Source organism: Catharus ustulatus, chromosome 14, assembly GCF_009819885.2.
Source record: "Catharus ustulatus isolate bCatUst1 chromosome 14, bCatUst1.pri.v2, whole genome shotgun sequence".
Taxonomy (NCBI): Eukaryota; Metazoa; Chordata; class Aves; order Passeriformes; family Turdidae; genus Catharus; species Catharus ustulatus.
The window spans coordinates 6360836-6382248 of NC_046234.1; the positions used below are offsets into that span (position 1 = coordinate 6360836).

The 21413-nt window shown below is 45.9% G+C and overlaps 1 protein-coding gene across 2 annotated transcripts in view; it reads right to left on the reverse strand.

The window, feature by feature from the left end:
• AMOT (angiomotin) overlaps positions 1-21413 on the reverse strand; it is a 59519-nt gene that overhangs the window by 29417 nt on the left and 8689 nt on the right. The window contains exons 1-3 of one of the 2 annotated variants that reach the window (XM_033072296.2): positions 18637-19283; positions 5309-5474; positions 3007-3925 (exon numbers count right to left, since the gene is read on the reverse strand). In XM_033072296.2, coding sequence (XP_032928187.1) covers positions 3007-3878 — 872 coding nt within the window. In that variant the 5' untranslated portion in view covers positions 3879-3925; positions 5309-5474; positions 18637-19283. Of the gene's footprint in view, positions 1-3006; positions 3926-5308; positions 5475-18636; positions 19284-21413 lie in introns of those variants that run through there. The other variant, XM_033072297.2, reaches the window with a different exon arrangement.

Below are 21413 nucleotides of genomic sequence, written 5' to 3' on the forward strand. Positions count from 1 at the left end.
TCAGGGGTGCTCAGGCTGCCAGGACAGGGTCACACACAGGTCTGTGGGCAGAGCAGCACAGTGGGGAAGGCAGAAGAATGAAGGGATCAGGAAAGGTCTCTGGCTCGTTAAGGGCTTTTTTTTTTAAATGCCTTCCCAGCTTTTCCTGCCTGTTTCGTGTTCAAGAAGCTCCAGTTCCCCTCTCCCCCAGCCCTCCTGCACAAACCAGGAAATGCTGACTGCAGGAGGGAGCAGGCTCCACTCCATTACACAGCCGAAATCAAACCCAGGAATTTTTGTTCTGCTGCCCAGTCATACCTGATTAGCCCCACTTTGATGCTGCTCAGGGGAACACAGTGATTTACTAATTATGGGACAAATTCTGCAGACCTCCCTCTCAAAAACTTTCTGTGAAGTCAATGGGATTAATCACCACAGCAGGAGCTCGGTCACTTAGGCTTCAGACAGAGGATGGTGTTTGAATCAGAGAGACAAGGAGCTTCCTTTGCACCCAAAAATGCATCAGACAGGGGTTTCCTCTGCACCCAAAAATGCATCAGACAGGGGTTTCCTCTGCACCCAAAAATGCATCAGACTGGAACCTCCTCTGCACCCAAAAATACATCAGACAGGGGCTTCCTCTGTACCCAAAAATACATCAGACAGGGGCCTCCTCTGCACCCAAACCTGCTCCAGCTCTGCCTGTGCCGCCCAGGAGTCCTTGCAGCCCCAGGACACAGTGCCCAAGGCACCCATGCTCTGCTCTTAGACTGGAGGGTTGTTTTCACCACCAATGCTAAAGTGCAGTTGAGGTACTAGGGAGAGAACTTGACTCTGGAGCTTCCCATGCAGCTCTTCTAAACTTTCTTTAAAATTTCCAAATAACAGCAGCGAGCCTCCGGCATGCCCGGTATTTACATTAAACCAACATCATTACCAACATCCACTGTTCCCAAACTTCCACCGCCCAGGAGCAGGTGAGGCAAACTGCAGACTGGTTTAAACTTACCACACAGCCCATTCCTTTCCCAGACTGGGGAGGGTGAAGCATGAGAATGCTGTGAATTCCCCAATGTTTATCTTGCTCAACGAGTTTTATTTAACCGCATCATTAGGTCACCCTCAAATTCCCCCGAACAATGAGGGGAAAAACCCGCAGAAAAGGGTGTGGCTTCGGGAGCAGAGAGAAGGGGCTTTGTTTCCTTGACGCACAGTTCAAAAAATGCACACATTTACCAATCCAAATGAATCCCCATCAAGGCACAGGAAAACTGGAGACCACAAGGACACCCCTGGTGTGAGGCAAAGGCTCTCCCCGGAGCTGTTTGCCTTTAAAATCCCCACACCATCACCCAGCTGCACCTTTAGCAACACAGAAGGTTTCTTGTCTAAATGACAGTTTCTCTTAAAGCGTGTGGGAGAGGGAGGGGAATAGAGGACTCGCTCCCTTCCTTTGCTACGCTGCTCTGTAATTTATGGATTAGTCTTGCAATTGTTCTACTGCTCCAGCATTTGCTTGCAAAGGAAACCTCTCCTCTGTGCAGCTATTTAGGTTAAAAAGTAACCTCATTAGATTCCCAGTGCTTTGAAGACAAATTTCAGTTGCTTCCCCTACTGGAAACCTTGCCAGCTGAACCTTTCTCCTCCCCCTCCTTCCCCCCACCATGTTCTTTCAAAGCAGCCAGGATCCATCCAATACAGACAAAAATCACCCTGTCTAGAGGAGCTGACTGTTGGCGTGTTTTCAAATACCTCTCCCTTGAACAGCAAGCAGGCTACGTCTCACTGCATATAATATAAGGAGTATTTCTGATGCAGCAGAACCACAGAGGAGCTGTTTCCCTGTCCCATGTGCACAGAGGTTTGAGGCCTTTGAATTTGCAAAAACATTTGCAATGAGCTTCTACAATCATTACCCCCCCAACCCTTTACTTCCCCTTTTCCTGGCCTCTTTATTATTTATTTAGCCAGATCAAAGGGCCTTTTCATCAGGCTTGTATGCTGCTGAAGTCATTTCAGATCACAAACAATGGTGGACAAACTCTGAAAATAGCTCCTCATAGGGTTAGGAAGGTTCTGAGCAGATTCAAACTCCCTAAAGCTCAGACTCAGCTCCCAAATGCTGACTGGCTTCTTCATGCTCCCCTCAAAATGCGCAAACACAAATTCAGAGAGACCTCTCCATTTACATCCTCCTGCTGCTCCTCTGAATTACCCTTTTAGCTTCAAAATGAGGCCAAAATCATCACACCAGACACCACCTGGTGTCAGGCAGAGATGAGATGGTATGGGAACAGGTAAAGTAAAGCTGGGGTTTTAGCCCACCTTAATAAAACTTCATCTTCCCACACGGACATCAGTATTTGGCTCAAGCCAAATCCAGCTCCTTATCCAGAGGGAACCAGAACAGGCTGAGATTTCAAATGATTCAAGAAAAATGAGCAAAAGCTGAACAAGTAAGTCTGGGATGAGGCACAAAGCATACTCCATTTTCCTCTCCTACACTTCAGTCCACTGAAAATAAAATTTTACAAACTCTACAGGAAGCTCAGAGGTGATTTTTGCTACCTGCACCATTATTGCTTTCATTCACTTTCTCCTCTCCTATACGTGATGCAGTTTTAAGAAAAATCTTTTGTCTGGCAGACATAATTAAAGAACAACTTAAGTCCTGCAATAAGTAACTGCGAGTTTCTACAATGAATCACACCGTAACTTTGGCTTTTGCAGCAAAGCTTTTGTGGGGCTCTGGAGCCTGAGCATTAAACTTCCCCATACCATAAAATCAAGTTGGCTTGTTTTGGACCTTTTTTTTTTTTTTTTTTGTACAAAAGCATCAGGCCTCTCTAGTCAGCTACTGAAGCAGGTAACAGTCCTTCCAGACAGCCTGCAGCTGAACACAACGTGTCACCTCATGTCATGAAGATGAAGGAAAACCTGCCTCAGCAGTGAAGGTGATAAGGACTGAGTTTTATATTGTCATTTCCTATATGGCTGTCATGGGGTTTGGTTTAAGGTCTCCCTTACCTGACTGAGCCATACTCAGGGGGATGCTGATACCTCATCATAGGCCCATCAGATCTTCCCTGCTGGCTCATGCGATGGTCACCATAGAAATGCCCCGAGTCCTGAGCTTTGCAGTTCATAGACGGGGTGGACACGTTTTTGTAAGGATACTCTGGGGGAGGCCCCCGCTGCTCCATTCCTTTCATGCTGGGCTGGGAAGGGGGCTGCACCGAGTTCTTGTAGAACTCATTGGAGCCCGAATTTTTGTAAGGGTCGCTGGACTGCTGGGGAGAGAGCGGGGACAGCGGGGACAGCGGCGCGCTCGTGACGGGCGCGTGGGCCTTGACCCCGCTGGTGGCCAGGGACAGCTGCATCAGCCTCTCGCTCAGGGAGCGCACGTGGCCTTGCTTGAGGTCCTTCAGTCCTTCGTCCTGGTGCACCTTCCCCGGGCTCACCCGCTGCACCGTGGGCCGCCCCTCAGTCCTCATCTTCTGGTTGGTGACGCCGGTGACGTAGAAGGCGGCCCCGACGCTGGCGTGAGGCTGGCCACGGAAATACTGCGACTGCACCTTGGCCTCCTCGTAGGTCGGGAGGTCCTCGCTGTTCTGGAGCCGCGGCGACAGCTGCTTCTCCATGATGCTGTTGTCCACCTGTATCTCCTGGCCCTGGGGCTCCTGGCGGGCAGCATGAGTCACGAGCTGGTGGTCCTGGGAGCTCAGCCCTTCGTTCTGAGAGGCAGGGCTGCCGGTGCTGCTGAAAGGGGGGGCATTCCCTGTGGCTTGCTGGTGTAAGGCGAGAAGGTTGCGGTTGTCATTTGGGTTCCCGTATCGGAGCTGCTCCTGCAGCAGGCGCTGTAAAACTGTCGTAGCTGCTTGCTCTTCTGAATTCCTCATCTCAAACTGTGGTGCCTTTTGGGTGGAATGTAAAAGCTACCCTTGACCTAAGGAAAGGAGACACGGTTATTAGTGCCTGAGTGGATCGAGGGAGAGATATTCAGGAGCAACGGCTTGAAATACAGAAAAAAAGCAGGTTAGATTACCAAAGGTCCCCATAACAATGGGGGTCATCAAGGCCCTTGACCTAAGAAGGACTTGCATGCCCGGGGGGGCAAAGCCTCAGAAAGGTGATGAAAGGTGACTTGAAAGTTTATAGGCAAATCAATCGACTGCAAGCTGTAGGGATGCATGCCAAATACCTCAGACAGCATCTCCGGCAAAAAGGAGACATGGAATTCACAGGATGATGGTAAAAATGCCTGAAACCTGTTTGCTTTATACTTAGAGTTACCAACAGTGAAATACACTTCCCATATTTGTAGGCAGACAAGGACTGAAGTGCGAAATCAGCAACTTGTCAGTTTTAAGGGAAAGAAAAAAAAATTTAAAAAGAGGCCCATTGAGATAGCGTTTGGTTCAAAAGACGCAAAGAAATCTCTCAGCTTAGATAAAGCAATTCATGAATACCTAGTTAGCCAGCAGGTTTTCAGAGTTAAGAAATGCCCAGAGTGCGATCAGCATCTCTTCTCCCTGCTGCAGAAAACCCCAGGCACGGCGCAGGCGAGGACTCAGGAACTTCCTGCTATACAAAGGCAACCAAATCCTCACACATCTAAATATCCTCAGTGGAATGCATGCAAATGCAAGGGGAGGAAAAAGAGTTGTCTGATCTAAGGAACAGAAAAAGACCTCTGAGTGGCAGGAAAAAACACTGGGTCCCAATGAGAGAAACACAAAGAGCCAATGTCAGGCATATCCTAAGCACAGATGAAGCCAGTGACCAACAGCAATTACATTTTGCTCGGTCTCCCAGTGGAGTCAGGAGTGTGTCATGGAAACTCAAGCCCGTTGGCTTTGCCTGAGTTGAAATATCAAAAATTAATGATACCTTTGAGACATGTAACTGAAAGCAGAGCTACTTTTGAGCTAGAACAGCTCAGAATAGAGTAAGGCTCAGTTGCTGGCCAAGCTGTGGCTCTGCCCTGACAGCACAACACGTGTTGGTGTTCCAGCATTTTCTTTTTTCTGTATTACATTGTCCCTTAGCAGAATGTAACTTGCTCCCAACAGTTTGCTCTGTGGCAGAACCAGGAGGCCTGAAAGGTCTGCTTTGTGCTGCATCTCCACAATCTCCCCATTTGCTCCCTCAGACCAGTCAACCCCTGCAACACAAGGACTCACACTGGGCACACAAAAGCCTTCCGCAAACCTTAATGAAGAGAAAGTTAAAATCCACTCATTCCAGGCTGCTCACCACGGCAGGAATTCAGGCCCCCTTAGCTGACCTGGAATGTGACTCCTCAAATCCTGTTTGAAGTGGCACATACCTTTGTCCTTCACTTGGAGTTCCCTGGTGAGGAGGAGCAGTTCTGCCACATGGGGGGACACACTCAGCCTTCCTCCTGCAAATCCAAGATCTCCACTCAGAGATGGCTTCAGGCTCCTCTTCAGCAGGCCAGATCACTTGATACTCTCCTCGCTCCCAAAATAATTCTGAGGAAACCATTGAAAAATATCATTTTAATCAGCAAATGAGACCCTAGAAATAATAAACCTTGGCCCATATTTCAGATTTTCCTTTTGCAACTTCTTGTTTTCTCCCAGAGCCCAACAATTTTGATCCCTTCAGGATGAATGAACCCCCGTGTCCCCAGCAATCTACTCCAGCTGCTGCTTTAATCATGACCATTTCTGCTCCAAGATTAAATGTTGCCAAGTAATGCTTTGTCCCATCTGTGCCTCCAAGTGAAACAGTGATTAAAACCCGCTAATTCTTTAACTCCATTGTTTTATTTTTTGCTCAGAATGAAAGCTGCAGCACAGATGAGGATGCCCTGTGCTAATGGCTCCTTTGACAGGGGTGCTGAGTATTTCAAACCGTGTCAGCAGAAATCCTCTGCTGGAGGGTGACACGGTGAAATGCTTGATAAACTTCAACTCACTGTGCCCCAGAAATGACTGTGAGAATGATCAGTTTGTGAATATTAGCTTTATTTTAGAGACTGGGAAAGTCAGGGGAAGAAAAGGACACTGACAAGAGTTTATGCCAGAAATACATTGCAGAGCACAGCTCTAATTCCCAAACCACTCTTTAATTACGTTACTTTCCTCCTTCAGAATATGAAGCAGTAGAGAAACTTTAACCATTGAGAGGAGAAGCAGGAGAACACAGAACAATGTGTATTTAGGCATGTTACAAGAAGCAGTTAGTTACTGAAGGTGTCCTAAAGAAAAAGGCAGGCAATGCAAAAGATGTGGAACATATTCGTGCACTCAGTGTGTTCATACTTTAAGGAAAGGCAATGAAAACAGAACTAGCAAAACTAAAAATATTCATTGATACAGATAATTTAACTTAATTTCCCAGAATGTTGCAAAAAATAAAGTGAACAGATGCAGTGAAGGAATGCAGACGTGGATACTTCTGTCTCTGACTTATTACGGCACAAATCCACACCCAACAAAAACTATCTCAGATCTGCAAGTTAAATACTTGAGGTGTCAACAGCAATTTCAAGGCACATGAACAATATCTAAGGAGAGAACAAGGCAGTGTTGTGTGGTGTGGTACTTCAAGATGGTGGTTGAAAAAAGCAGCTAATGTCAAATTCTTAACTGGTGACTTAGCTCGAGGGATATATTGAAAACAGCTGCCAGCAAATATGCACTAAAGAACCTTTAAACCAGGCATTAAAGATAGCAGATAACTAGAGCAATTTCTAGCCTTTTTTCCCCAGTGTTGCACAACAGAAGTTAAGGATTCCTCGTCCCTCTCACACCAGAATCATCACTGACTTCTCTTTTAATTTTTTTTTTTAACCAAGCTGCCCTGAGCAACCCTTTTTATTAGAGCATAAAAAGGCTTTTATTATGCAATATGATGCTGCCTTTCCACCCAAAGATTTCTTTTGTCTCAACTGGAAAAATCTAAGGAGGTGGGGGGGATTGTTTATTTTTTTAATACAAAGATACAACCCAGCTTGAGATTCTGCCTCTCTGCCTTAAAGATTTTTTTTCAACAGACAAATCCAATCTGTGCATGTTTAACTCCTTCAAATGCTCCAGGAACCATTTCACACACAGAGCTTCACTGCTCAGCACTACCAGCTCATTCTGCTGAGCTGATGGAAGGAGGGCACAGTTCACACTGAAAACGTTTGCTGGAGCTGAATACTACTAATTTTAGTGTGGGTGTAAACTAGAAATCAACCTGGAAACCCAAAGCAAAAGGTGGGCTGAGATACAACATGAAGATATTCTGGCCAACAAATCCGCTTTCTTTAAATACCGACTGGTAGCCTATTTTTTCCAGTTTTATCCCATTATTCTTAATTAACAAAGAAAATCTTGTGCAACTAACTTGGGTGGCAGCATTCCTGGAATCTGCTTTCTGAGCAGGCTGGAAACTCCTGGCAGAACCAGTGAGTTAACTTTTCTATTAACAAAACACAAAAATGAACAGTACAATCGGTGCTGAAGCCCATGTGTTATTTATTTGGACACCAAACTCTATTTGTGTCAGGCTCTTCCAGCAATTTCGGTTTTCACTGTGCCAAAGATGGAAATTAGTGAGATGAACTGGAAAAGTTGTTATGATAGAGCTGGAAGGAAATTGGGAAGGTTCTGTAGATACTTTAAACAGATGTGTTTGGGGGTTTAGCCTACATCTATTATGATTGATAGGGCTGAAATCAGACTGCCAACAACTCTGCCAAAGTGTGTGGAATGCATGGTGCACTCTCCATAGCCACAAAGCCTAGAAACACCTTTTCCAGTGGAAAATTCAGGTTTAGATCAAATCTCATCCAAGGAACCATGGTGAGATTTCCCAGGCTGAATCAATCTTGCAATTTGCTCCCAAGCATCACAGCTCTATCATTTTACACCTCATTCCAAACTCTGGTCTGAAATGATTCCTGGTAATTTGAGGGAACATCAGAACCTAGAACTGGTAGAACTAACACAGGAATTGCAAATAATGCTTCACCATGCTAGAGATCAAGAACGGGCACAAAAGGAGGGCAGTGTAGGTACTATTTAAGGAAGAAAAGCCTCATGTTTGCAGGGCATTGTGTAAAAAAACAGTAGCTGAGGCTTCTGTCTTAAACATCATGTAATTATGCACAGGAACCTTGCCAGTCCCTCGTGAGGAAGGAAGATTAATGAAAAATTTAAAATGATAATACTGCCAGGCTGTAGGGAACCAAAGCAGCACATTTCTGTACAGCATGCAAATATTTTCCAGCATTATAAAAATAAACAAGCTTAGACAAGTGAGCGACTCACCACTGTTTGATGAGTGACTCTAATGCTATAGCTCAATTAACCTGCATGGAGCAATAATAACCCCACAAGCAAAGAGAAGCATCTTTCTTTAGCTTGTGAAACGAAGAGGAATGCAAGAGTCCCTGTGAGGACAGCCTGTGCATACTTGCCCAGAATTACTGCTTAGCCAAGGAGCTAATTAGCTTACACATCAGGTGGGATGGGAACAGGTTCACCACCTCATCAGGGCTGCAGTACAGTTAAACACTTTCAGTTTTACTCCTAAGTTTTGTGTCACTCACACCTGAAATAATCCAATGACAGACTTCAAACGCCAGCAGCAAATTCTCCAAAGCAGTTCTGTTGTTTTTTTTAAAGGATGTGTTCATGATACTGCCCATCCTGGCTGACACCAGGGAATGGGATGCTACCAAGTAGATGAAGTTTTAGGATGGTTTTTTAGGTGCAGGTTCTTCTTTAGGCTCTTCAGACAGACCTGCACTCTGTAATAGAGGAGGGGACAGGAAACAGTGTGGAAAGGACCCTGGGCAATACTCCCATGCTGAGTCACCCCTGGGTAATGGAAACATTCTGCTGCTCCATGGCCCACACAAACCCCAGCAGGCTGATCCCTGATCCTGCAGAATTCACTCAACCTGTGTCTCCACGGCCATCGGAACTGTGGCTGTTCTGCACAAACACTCACTTTGGAGTGGCTGAGAGCACCAGGGACTCAGAGGCAAGGTCCCAAATTATGCAATGAATAGTGGAGGTTATCACTGAATGCTCTTTGCTTCCTTTCAATCCTACCCAAGGAGGAGGAGGAGGGAGGGAGAGAATACACACCAGGAGAGTTCTGGAGAATAAAGGTTCCCAACGTCTGGCGCCAACACCCAGACCTGCAAGGCAGCACTCAACAAGTCCCAGCTTTGTGAGAGCGCTTTAGCACCTGCTCCTAACCAGGAGGAGGTTCCAGACTCCAACCATAAACACCTCCCCAGCTCCCATTCAACCCTCCTCCAGGCCCTGCCTGCCTCCATCTGCTGCCCGTGGCTCAGGTGATCCTGGAGGGTGGCACCCAGCAGGTGCATGGAGTGCTGCCAACATTACTCATCTTCATTCCAGAAGGGCAGAGTCACCGGGCAAACGAGAAAAACTTCCTTCTTTTAACGAAAAACAAGAACAATGTCACCCGCAGGGGGGCAAATAAGATGCATACCCATTGTATTAGATCATCGTGCTATGAGAACAACGACTGGTCCCGGTTTTAACAACTCTCCCAGCCAAACTGAGTCCACCTGAGCAAGGATTAGACTGTCCCTAACCCTGCCCCTTAACATCTGTGTCACTGGGACCAGGCACAAGGAAGCCTGGCAGGCCTGAAGAACAGGCAGCAAGTTGCTTGGCCTGGCTGGAGATAAGTCAGTCAAGACATCAACATGGGAAGATCCCCTCTAAATTACATCTCAAAGGAAAAAACTGAGAAGACCTTACTTGACCTTTGAATTACTGCTCCCCTCACTAAAAAGTATCAATTTCTCCACAGGGAAGTTCCTATAATCTTCAGCAACATAATTTAGGCTTTATATTACAAAGGAATAAAAAAAAAGAATAAACACTTACAAAGCCCGGTATAAATAGGAATGTGTCGTGGCTTTTAAGCATTTAGAAAAGAATGCTATGGAATTTCAAGTTCCTCCATAAAATTTTAAAAGTCGCAGGGGCAGGAGGATTTATTCTGAATATATCAGTCTAATAGGAAAACCAGCATGAAGACATCACACCACTCAATTACCTAAACTGTTATGCAGCTCTACCTAACACTGCTCGCACATCTGCAGAGTCACAACCCTTTAGGGGCAGGTACTGCCATTTCTGCAAAATTAATGAAACACAAATTCCAGCACAGGCAATGGAAGCTCTGCTACCAACTCCACAAAGGCCAAGATCTCACCTTTTAGACGTCTTCTTGCTAAAACCAGCTCAAACTCAGGCAGCTCCAGCCACACCAGGTCTCATTTCAAAGAGCTGCCTCCCAGCACAGACCAAGCAAGATTCATCAGCCCCAAACTTCAGCGATTTCCAGTAATTATCCTTGCAGAACTGGGGAATTGCTGCAAGCCCAAGCCGCAGTTTTAATTCGACATCAAGCTTTGTTTTGTGTTTTGAGAATGCTCCACTTCTCGCTGCTGCTGGCACTCAGGCAGCGCCCTGCTTCTGTCGTCAGCAGCCGCTGTCCCACAACTATCCCAACTATGCCTCAGCACCAGTTTCATTGCATTGTGTGGTTTCTCCATTCCTTCCCTGATTTAGTCCAGGCCTCTCCTCGGGGCTCTCAGATAATGAAAACCATGTGAGAGTAAAATGTAATCTTCAAACACGCAAAGCAGTTTCATGTGCATTATCAGAAAGGAGCAAAATGTTGACAGTGCATCATTTGTCCCTACAGATAGGATCAGACTCTTTTAATTGCTGCTGAGATTAAAAAAAAAAAAGGAAAAAAAAGATTGGAATCACCATCTACATTAAAAATAAAGTCAAAATTCAAACCTAAAAGCTTGAGCAGTCCTGAAAACAATGGAAATACGATCCCCAAACAGATACATACATTTTGTGCCACCTTAAGGTAGTTTTGCCTCATATGTCAGTTGTGACATCCTGAAAATTTATAAGTTGACACAAATGAAAAAACATAGGTGGAGGAAGATGCAGAGAAGAAAACAACCACTGTGGCCTAACTTTAGCATGGAATTTTCTGGGGTTTTTTCTAGCAATACCACAATTTAAACTATTTTAAGGCCCCATATGGAGGAGCTCTTCTTATTTCAGAATGCAGTTTCACAGAATTTAATGGGACTAACCACAGAATCCAGAAAGCAGGCAGGAATGGCCCCTCCTTTGGTCTAAGGTCTGCTTTCTGTTTCCTTTTCTTTAGAAAAAAAACCAGCTAAAATACAGGTAACTTGCCAGTTATCAGCCAAAGATGCTGTGGCCCAAGGAAGGGCACAAACCCAGTGCAGTACTGGGAACCAACACTACCAAGAGATCAAAGTGGGTACCATGGGTTAAAAATATGAATTAAAACTAAAACCCTGCAGAAGATCCAGCCCACCGCATTTTCAGACAGCAAGGATGTTATAAAAGTGGTTTTGGTGTTGTTCTTTTATCATAACCACCTGGGGTTTTCATGTGCACCTTATAAAAAACCTTTAATTACCTATAAGATGATTAATTGAGCCTCACCACCACACTGGAAGATATTACTCCATTCATTTTAGCACAGTGGTGACTGGCTAAGTCCTGGCCTACATTGATGTTTACTGTTGCCACAACTATGTCACTCAGGGAATTGATTTCTTTCAATGCAAGTATTCCAGCAACCACTCTAAAATAGATGCAGTTACAGAAGGAAATAATTGGTTTTAGGTGTATTGCTTAGGAAACCTCATGTAAACCACACCAGCACAATTTCTGCCATGCTAATATAAACTTCATCACTGCTAGAAAGATTTTCTGTAGCAACAGGAACAGCAAGCACAGATCCTGCCTAAATGGATGGATCAAGGATATTGGCACCCCAGGACTTGTGCAAGCAGAAGGCTGAGGAACTTTCTGAGTTTTCTACAGCTGGAGAAGATACTTCTGCAAAGGATCCTCAGCAGCTGCAGAAAAACAGTTAAAGATTTAGAGCCCTAATGAAGGAAATGAACTTCACTGAGTGCAGAGAAACCAGAGGTAACACACAGCTCCTTGAGCACAAATCCAAGGAGATTAACCTTCCCTGCTCCCCCTCAGAGCTCAGTCAATGCCAGCAGGGCTTGTGCAGGAAATGCATTCAGCTCTCCCCTCGCTGAGGAATGCAGTGCCAGAGCCTTTCCAGGCAGGAAAAGCTGCTGTCCTGGCTCTCCCAGGGGAACACATCCTGCAGTTTGCCTCCCCCAGCAGCACCCTTGGCCCTGATCTCCACCCCAGCCTTTGGAGACTGCTCCACGGGAGCTCCTTTCCAACCCCCTGAGCAGCAGGGGATGGGGCCAGCAGTGTCCCACACAGTTTCTGTTGCCATCCCTACTCCCCCAAACCAGAAATCCACTGGGCTTACAACACATGCTAAATCCACTCTTGCCCCCAGGGGTGCTAAGCTTTTTTAATAACTTTTTCTTTATTACAGAAGATCCAAGTGCTCCACACCCAATCCCAAGACAAGAGCAAAAGCTGCTCTTTCTCATGTAACTTTGGAGTGCTCTTTTCTGCCTGCTCTCCACAGATCCCTGATCTTACCCAAAGGAAGGGTGGAACAGGCTACGTAACGGCTCTTGGTCTCGTCAACCTTCATCATTTACAGTAAAAAGTGTTCCAAAGTTCTTTTTATCCAATACAAATATCAGCACTCAGCTGTGATGACTCCAGAAAATTTCAGATTGCCACCTCCTTGTGCACCTCCACAGGCTATCCCAGGATCCCAGACTGGTTTGGGTTGGAAGGAACATTAAAGCCCATCTCATTCCAACCCTCCCAGCACAGGCAGGGATGCCATCTCACACTGGTTTTAAGTTCTGGCTCTTCAGAAATACAGAGGAGGTTTCAGCTTTGTTTCTTTTCACAAAGACAATGGGAAAACAAGGAAGATATGTTTTCCCAAGCCCCACAACAAGACAAGCTAGCCCCAGTATGAAGCAATCAAATTTGTTTCAGCTGAACACAGAACCACCCAAATTAGAACAGCAGGAAAAGTCCACCAAACCCTGATGGGAACAAAGTCACTGAAATGTGGAATTACTTTCCTTGAGGGTTACAGTAAATAACCCTAATATTAAGTAATTCTTTCAAAAAACAAGTTGTGCAGAGACATGAAACATTTTAAAGAAAATATTACTGTGACACAACTCTTAGACAAGGTCTTGCAAATGCTAATTAATTCATTAAACAAAATCCTAAACTGGCTTAATTCATAAACATTCCTATAAGAGGACTGTTCAACAACATTTTGGTCTACTGTTAGACACTGTAAGTGCTTTGCTAATACAAACAAGCCTTTAAAAAACAATTTTATTGGATCAGTGAAATTTTTTGTCATTTACACAGTTTGGTTCTGTACTGTGACTGATGAACCCTATACAGCCCAACAGTGGTTACCAAGGAAAATGACCAAAGACCTCTCCAAACTCCCAAGGAATTTCAAAGATTTAGTATTACAAAAAAAAAAAAAAAAGTTATTTTAAGCTGAGACACAACCAAACTAGACAAGAGTCATTCTCAGAGAGGACAAGAAAGTAAAAAAGCAGCAAGTCTGAATGGCAGCATTTATCTCTGAAGCCTTTCTGCAGGACCAAGAATGCAGAGTGCCTGCCAGGACCAGAGGAGACTCTCAGCTCTTGGGAACAGGAGGGAGCCCTCACTTCAGGGCCAGCCAAGTCCTATGGGAGCTGCCCACGACAAGGATGACACATCCACCACGAGCTCCATCCCCAGGGAGACTCCAACACACCTTCCTAAGCTCAGCACCTCACATAAACCTCTCCACTCTTTTAAGACAAGATTTTAAAGCTTTGAGAAGTTTGTTTCCACAGGCCTTTGAATTCTGTTCTCAGGGATTTTTTTAAATTCATATTTCATTTTCCATTCCTCTTCACTCCTCGTGCACCAAACTCCTGCTGACAGGAAATGTCTGGTTTGCCCTGAATGGTCATTTATACACAGGTTTAAAATCTATTCTTACTTTAAAAGTTGCACCCAAGTGTCCATGTAAACACAAATTCCATCAAACATGAAAAACTCCTTTCACTTACAGGCATAGTACTCAAGTAAGAAAAGATTACATTAAATATTTAAAAATTCTTTGCTCCTAGGAACAACTTCACAGTATTTTTCCCCAAAGTTGTTGGTTCTTTTTCCTGTCCTGAAGACAACATTTCAAGGCTATTCTGGAGAGCCAGGTAATATGCAAAATTTGGATACTTGCTCACTTTAGAGTTCTCCATACAGCCCATTACTTTCACATGGACACAATTCCAGTATCAGATCCATCCAAAGCATGAATCAAATGCTTTTGCAAAGGCTGAAGGTACGGCCATGGAGGCTGCAGCATGAAGTTCTTCCTGTGGCCAGCACTGCATTCCAGAGCTGTTTGGGAATACACTCTCTCCTGTATAAAAGGATTTAACAACTCCTGCAGCCAAACTGGACTCACAGGGCAGGTATGTGCCTGCTCTTTCATAAAAGACAATGATTTAAGTCTACAATATGATGCTGCTGCCACATATGGGGCACGTGCAGAGAGAAGATCAGGCACCAGAGTATGTGGAAGGCTAACCTAGAAATTAACTTCTCATCAGAAAGTAAGAAAAGGAAAGAATTCCTGAAAGGAACAAGCTTAGAGAAATGGGTTGTGGCCCAGATTCAACACAATGGACTAAATCACTTTGACAAATCCTCTAGTGCTTCCTGCAAGTGTATAAGCCCAGCAACAGGCAGTTTGGAACACTTCTATGAGGAACCAAGTCCTCTCTTGTATTTCAGTGGACAGAAGAGGAGAAAGAGAGCCCTGGACCTCATTGGCAACCCCCAAGAATGGCTGTTCTCACACTTTTATAAACACTTGGTCTCCATGGAAGGGGGATACCTCGCAGCAAACATTGGCAACCAAGGACATTCCACTCCCACTATATCGTCCACAAGAGCAAGGAGGAAAAAAAAATCCATAAGGCTGCCTTGATTAGGAACCCTTTGAGAGGACTTCTTCTAAAGTGAGTGTCTGAAAATACCTTGAAATGTGGGAATGTGCAACAACAGCCAGATGGAGGAAAACAGGCATCTTACTTTATTCTGAAAGCATTTACACTTCAGCCCAAAGTGGGAACATCCATTAATCCAAGTATCTGTTGCCAAGAACAAGGTCACAGTTTTCTTTTTAATTCACAACAGAACCTAGCACACAACATATTCTGCACTAAACAGAGAATCTCATCATTTAAGGTGTTTGGAGCCACATCTTAGCTTAATGCATCCTCTGAACATGTAAGAACTTTATTATATTGTGTTTTGTCTTCCCTGCAGGTCAGAGCTCTGCAGCTCTTTAAAAGCCACTAGTAAGAATGAAACAAGAAGTTCACAAGAAGCTCTGCCCCACAAGGGGTATAAACAGACAAATTCTTTCACTGCCAGAAGTATTTATACATTAACACACTCTTAGACTGTTGATAATTCTAAAATTGAAGACCTATTCCTGTGTATACATTACCACAGCAATCTAAACCAAGCTCAGATTTTGCTCCACATTAAGAAAATTAAGCTTTAATGAGCTCAAATTTTACTTGAGCTGTTTGTTCATCGCAGTGACAGTGAGCCCCAGCCATGGAGCAAGGCATCATTGTGCTGGACCCCAGCAAGAATTAAATGGTGCAAGTTGTTCTATCAAAATAACCACCAAAAAAAATATAAATCACATTACACTCAACTGGAAACAAAAGGAAGGGCTAGAAGAGGGAGAAGCATTTATGCTCTGAGAACTTGGGGGTTGCAAATTCTCAACTTCACTGTCATGGTTAGGAAAATGAGTTAGCAAAGCAATGGAACCTTATTTCTAAACAAACAAAAAGATTGGTCAGTCTGCTGATGCAAGACAAACTAAAGAGAACAAGAGAACTATTAAATTATCTCCACTTCTGGGATTCTGGCTATTCTTTTGCAAAGTGAATGGCTTATGCTAATCAGGATGCATCTGAAATGCATCATTCAAGCCTTCTTGTACAAATATAGTTCTTATTTATCCCAAAAGATCCCCACCAGCTGGCAATGTTTGCATACAATGTTAAATCCAACCTCAAGAGCCCATGCATTATGAGTCATTTTACACTTAAAAACATTAGTTCCCTTCAGGGTTCTCCAAGACGTGTATCCCACGAGAATTTTAGTGGAATTCAGCAATAATACACTATGTTACCATTCAACTTCCTCTAGCACAAAGAAGTTACAAGTTTTCAGTTGTTCCGTGGGTTTGGTGTTTTAATTTTTTTTTTTTTTCTCCTAACAGTGCTTTTCCTCCAGAACATCTTTGGGGAAGGAACAAAAAGGATTTGCACCAATCCCTTCTATATGAATCAAATATTTATGCTATGCCCTCTTGAAGCACTTTCATCTAGTAACCTATGGAATGTGATCTCCTGACCTCAACACTCAGGCACGTCTAAATCAGCTGCCCTTTGAGCTGTATTAGAGAGGCCACAGAGAATTTTTATATGTTTGTATCACAGGCATATGAAAACCTTGTGGCCCAGCTGTGGCATTCTCTGCTACAAAGCCTTAGTCCAAAGTGTGCTTTGGGAAAGGGGAATGCTTTGGTTGTCCCACGTTTATGGCACAATCCGATGTTGTGTGTCACCAGGAACAGGTAGGATGATGAACCATGTTATCAGCACATTTAAACCAGCCAGCACAATTTAAATTAAATGTCATGGCAAACTCCAGCCCCATGTCCCACCACATGGCCCATTCTACCCACTCCACACTGCTCAGTTCCCTTCTGCCTCCAGTCCCCTCCCCAGGGCAGCCAGCACTGCCTGTAAATCCAAACCCAAAATGCAAAGAGCTTGTGGGATGAACAGGCACTCCATTCCCTCCATCTGGAAATCCCACCCCTTCCTCAAGAAAAATAAATCATTCTATGTTATCTTTATGGTTCCCAGGAATCTGTAAAGGATGGGGTTATGTTGCAAAAAAGTGTCCTGGAAGTAAAAGAGAAGGGGACCAGGTGTCCCAGATGAACCTGCAACTTCAACTACGGCACAAATTTTTCCAGGGTCAACTCATGACCCTGCTCCCTCAGAGGAGCAGTCACTGAGGTAACCCTGGTGAAAGTCTGACCCAGAGATTTAACAGGGTCATGGTGCTGATGGTAGGATTCATGTTTTCACAGCAGCCCTGAAAAACCAACGTGATGTTGCCCATCACTCACACGGGAGCAGCACAAGGGCGTAGGGAAAGCTCGAGAACACAGCCCTTGTGTTCCCACCCTGACCTGGTAGAAGAGGCTACGAAAAGTGCCCTGAAACAGTCAAGGAGAAAAATGTGAGACAGCAGCCAAAAGCAAGACCCTGTCCTCTGGCCCAGGACGGATCCTGGCCAGTCATCTGCCCCAGTCCCCTCACAAGGTGCCCCAGCTCAGCAGAGACTGAGGCACCCCCAGTTCTCCAAGGGTCCAGCAGCTCAGAGCACACTGACTTGCTACCCCACCTATTCCATTTTCTTTTCCCACAGAAATCCCTCCAGAGAAGAGGAAGGGAGAAAAAAAACTTAGAAAAGAAAGAGGAGCAGGGAGCAGGACAGAGCAATATGCAGTATTTCCTGTATCATCCACAGGAAAAACCCACGCAGTGGGGAAGAGCTCAGTGTCAAGGCTGGTTTCACCACATGAACAGGCAGTTCCTCCTGCTGGGGGATGCTGTGTGATTCCCCAAGGAACAATGCAATCTTCCCTGATACAAGCAGTCCCACTACCAGCCACACAAAATTCCAAGGGTCCTTCCCTTGCAGAAACGGCTGGTAGCAAAGAAGGAAGGAGGGGAAGGAGGAATGTGGGTACAGAGCTGGGGGAGAAGGAGAATGAGACATTCACTGTGGTATTCTCACTTGTAAACCAGGACACACTCAGCACTTGGCCCCTGCAGAAAGGAGTATTCTGCAAAATATGTTTCCCTGCACAGAGACTGGGCCTCCATCCAGTTATTATGTGCACATGTCCCTGCTGCGTTTTCAGTCTTACTTGGGGGAAAAAAAAATCTCAAACCAAAGAAAACATCCCCTCATATTCAATCTGCACAGTGCCAATGGTGCTCCTGACCATGTTCAATAATCTGTTAAGGCGGGTTAATTATGGGTGCAACACTTTTACACCTTGTGACACAGCAGTAAAGCACTTAATGTAAAACAAATTCCAGTGTGAAACAAGGAATCAGCCGATCGTGGCAGCCCTGTTAGCACGTGTGATACATGAATGCACATACATGCTCCTCTGTGCAGCACGACCAGCAAAGACAATCTCAACACGTGGATTACAAGCACAATGACCACAATTATTTTCTAAAAAGAAAAGAGTACCACAAGAAACGGCTGCTTTCAAACACAGCCTGATACAATCCCACTTCAGCGACTTCCACCGAGTTTTACTCAATCCAATTACACACAAGTACATCACTATTCATTTTGGCAATTTACCATCACTGGTGAAATAGGCGGATGAGCATTTTTTTTGCAAAAATTTCACAGGATGAAAAGTAAACTTTACAGGAGACAGAAGTGATGGACAAAAGCTGACAGAGCAGAGAGCCAGTCTAACTCCCAGGTTAAGGCTGAAGAAAGAATGCAGAGTCCCTTGCAGCATGAGCACATCTCTTACCTACTGATCTGCTGAAGACAAAAGGGTTTTCTTCTTTTCAGAAACTGGACACTTGTAGCTCGTTGGGTCAGTCACACAAAGCTTCCCTGCTGCCAAAGGTATTCTTTCTCCCCTCGGGTTTTTGTTGTTGTTGTTTGGTTTTTTACCCCAGAGAGTAAAGGGCAGAACAGTGGATTCAGCAGGGGCAAAGGGTGGAATTCGAGATTTAACGGGCTGGAGAACTGCAGAGCTCTCTCCAAAAGATGCTGTATTTCAAGGCGCTTTCATTTGCAAATCCTTCTTCATCCTCAGTGTCAATAAAACTGGAGGAGGGGGAGTAAACTTTTTTAAACCGCAGAAATAAACCGGACTCCACAGAACGGGGAATGTGCTACGAACTGGCTTTGTGGCTCGACTTTTTCTTTTATTAAAAATAAATATACTTTCAGAACAGGCAATCGAGCTGGAAGGAGGCAAAAAAAAAAAACAATCCCAGAGTCAGCCAGGACCTGCCCGCGGTCGCTGGGAGGAGGAGGAGGATAGCGGTACCTCGAGAGCGGCAGAATAAACACAAAGAGGCGAAAGTCCGCGTCCCGGCGGTGGCAGCTGGGCTGTCAGTGGCAGCGCCGCCCGGGGCAGTCGCAGCGCCCGCGGCCCCGGCAGCGAAGGGCGGCCCGAGGCATCGCGCCCGCCTGGGCTGGGCTGGGCTGGGCTCGCTGCTGCTCCGCGGTTACCTGAGCGCGGTTACCGGGGCACCGGGCGGGCTCGGCGGAGCGGACGGCACGGGCGGCACGGGCGGCTCGGCTCCCTCGGCTCGCTCCTTCCGCTGCTGTGGGCGCGGGCGGCCCGCGGGACGCGCTGGGCCGGGGCGGGCAGGAAGCGCCGCCGCCCCCGGGCCCGCCCCGCCCGCGGCACCGCCCCCGCCCCGCTCCGCTCCGCCCGCCGCTATTGTGTGCGGACACACCGACACACCGACACACACGGACCGGCCCCGGCGCGGGGAGCAGCCGCTGCGGGTCCTGGCCCTGCACACGCACCCCAACAACCCCGCCCTGTGCCCCGGAGCGGTGTCCAAGTGCTCCTGGAGCTCCGGCAGCCTTGGGGCTGTGCCCGTTCCCTGGGGAGCCTTTTCAGTGCCCCAGCACCCACCGGGGGAAGAATATATAGCCCAAATACCCAACCTAAGCCTCCTCTGTCACAGCTCCAGCCGTTCCCTTGGCTCCTGTCCCTGTCACAGAAAAGGATCCGAGCCGCCCCTCCACTGCCCCGAGGGAGGATGCTGGAGACCACAGTGAGGTCTCCTCCAGGCTGAACACACCAAGTGACCTCAGACTCTCCTCATAAGAATTTCCATCTAGACCTTTCTCCATCCTCGTGGCCTGCTTTGTGCACTCTTCTAAAAGCTAAATATCTTTTTTATATTGTGGTGCCCAAAGCTGCTCAAGCATTGGAGGGGAGAACATCCCAGTGCAGAGCACAGCAGGACGATCCTGTCCCTGGCCTGGCTGGTGATGCTGTGCCCGGTGCCCCCCAGGACAGCCCTGGTCCCTCTGCAGGAGGAGCCACCTGGGCAGCTGTGGAAGCCCCATCAAAACCAACCTGCCAACCCACTGGACTGAAATGGGTTTATAACACTGTACACCAGCCCAGGACCCACCCCCTTTTTTGCTGGCCAAATGCTGAAAATAAATGAAAGTGAGGCAAGGACTGATCATGACTAACTGCATATAGGCAGGGTATTAAAGGAGATCCCTGTACATAATGTTCTGCTAGAAACCAAAATTTACATCATATGATCTTCCAAAGCTTAGGATATCCTAATAGGAAATATTCACAGACCTCTACCACTCTGCCACAGCTGGAAATAATGGTCAGTGTAGAAAGATAGAAGACATTTTTCCTGTCCCCAGATACAACTCAGATTTTGCTGTGTTTCAGCATTGTATCACATGATAATAGATGGTGGCCACATTCAGGGGTGGCTTTTGCTGAAGGCTTTAGTGCCTAGAATCACAGTGTGGAATTTCAACTCCTAAAACTGTTTAGCTTTAAACATTCCACAACCTTTACAGCAAAGCATGGACACATCACCTTTGTGCCTGTGGCCCCATTCAAAAGCCTGTAAAAGGATCCCAAAATGCAGCTAAAAAGAAAGACTTAAGGCAGTCTCATTTTGGAAGATCTAACAGAGAATTAGTAATGGCAGTAACACAGTCAGCTCTGCAGTGGAACCACTCTTTGCATCAGAGAGGCAAAGCTCTTGTTCTGAAATGGGCCAAGCAACACCAGCTTCTCACCAGTCCCTGTAATCAGGGCAAATCCCCAGTCCAAACAAGGCCAAGAGATAAAGAACTGGTCCTTCAGTAGCCACTTATTTGTGTACAAACAATCCTACCCTGCCTTTCTCACAATCCACCTCCTCCTCCAGCTTTTGCATAGGGAGCACTGGAATCCTCCCCCAGCAAGGCCATTCCTGTCCTGAACTCCTGAGGAGGACAATCTCCCAGTGACAGCCTCCACTTGGCTCCTGGTCATTACCTTGTCATTGCAAAAAAAGAGCAAAACAAAAAACTGAATGCAGCTGTCACGGTGTGTCCACAGCTGAGTTAATACATAAAGGCCTGATCATGCAAATATGAAGCCCACTAAGGAGTACCAGTTTGGTGAGGTTTGGGCCTAAGATGCCACCAGTTTCCAAAAAAACCCCTGAAAGTGCAAAAACTGGCCACATGTCAAATCCTTGCACTGTGAAATTAGGCCTTCATGTGAGGAGAAATGGCATGATTCAGCCATTTATC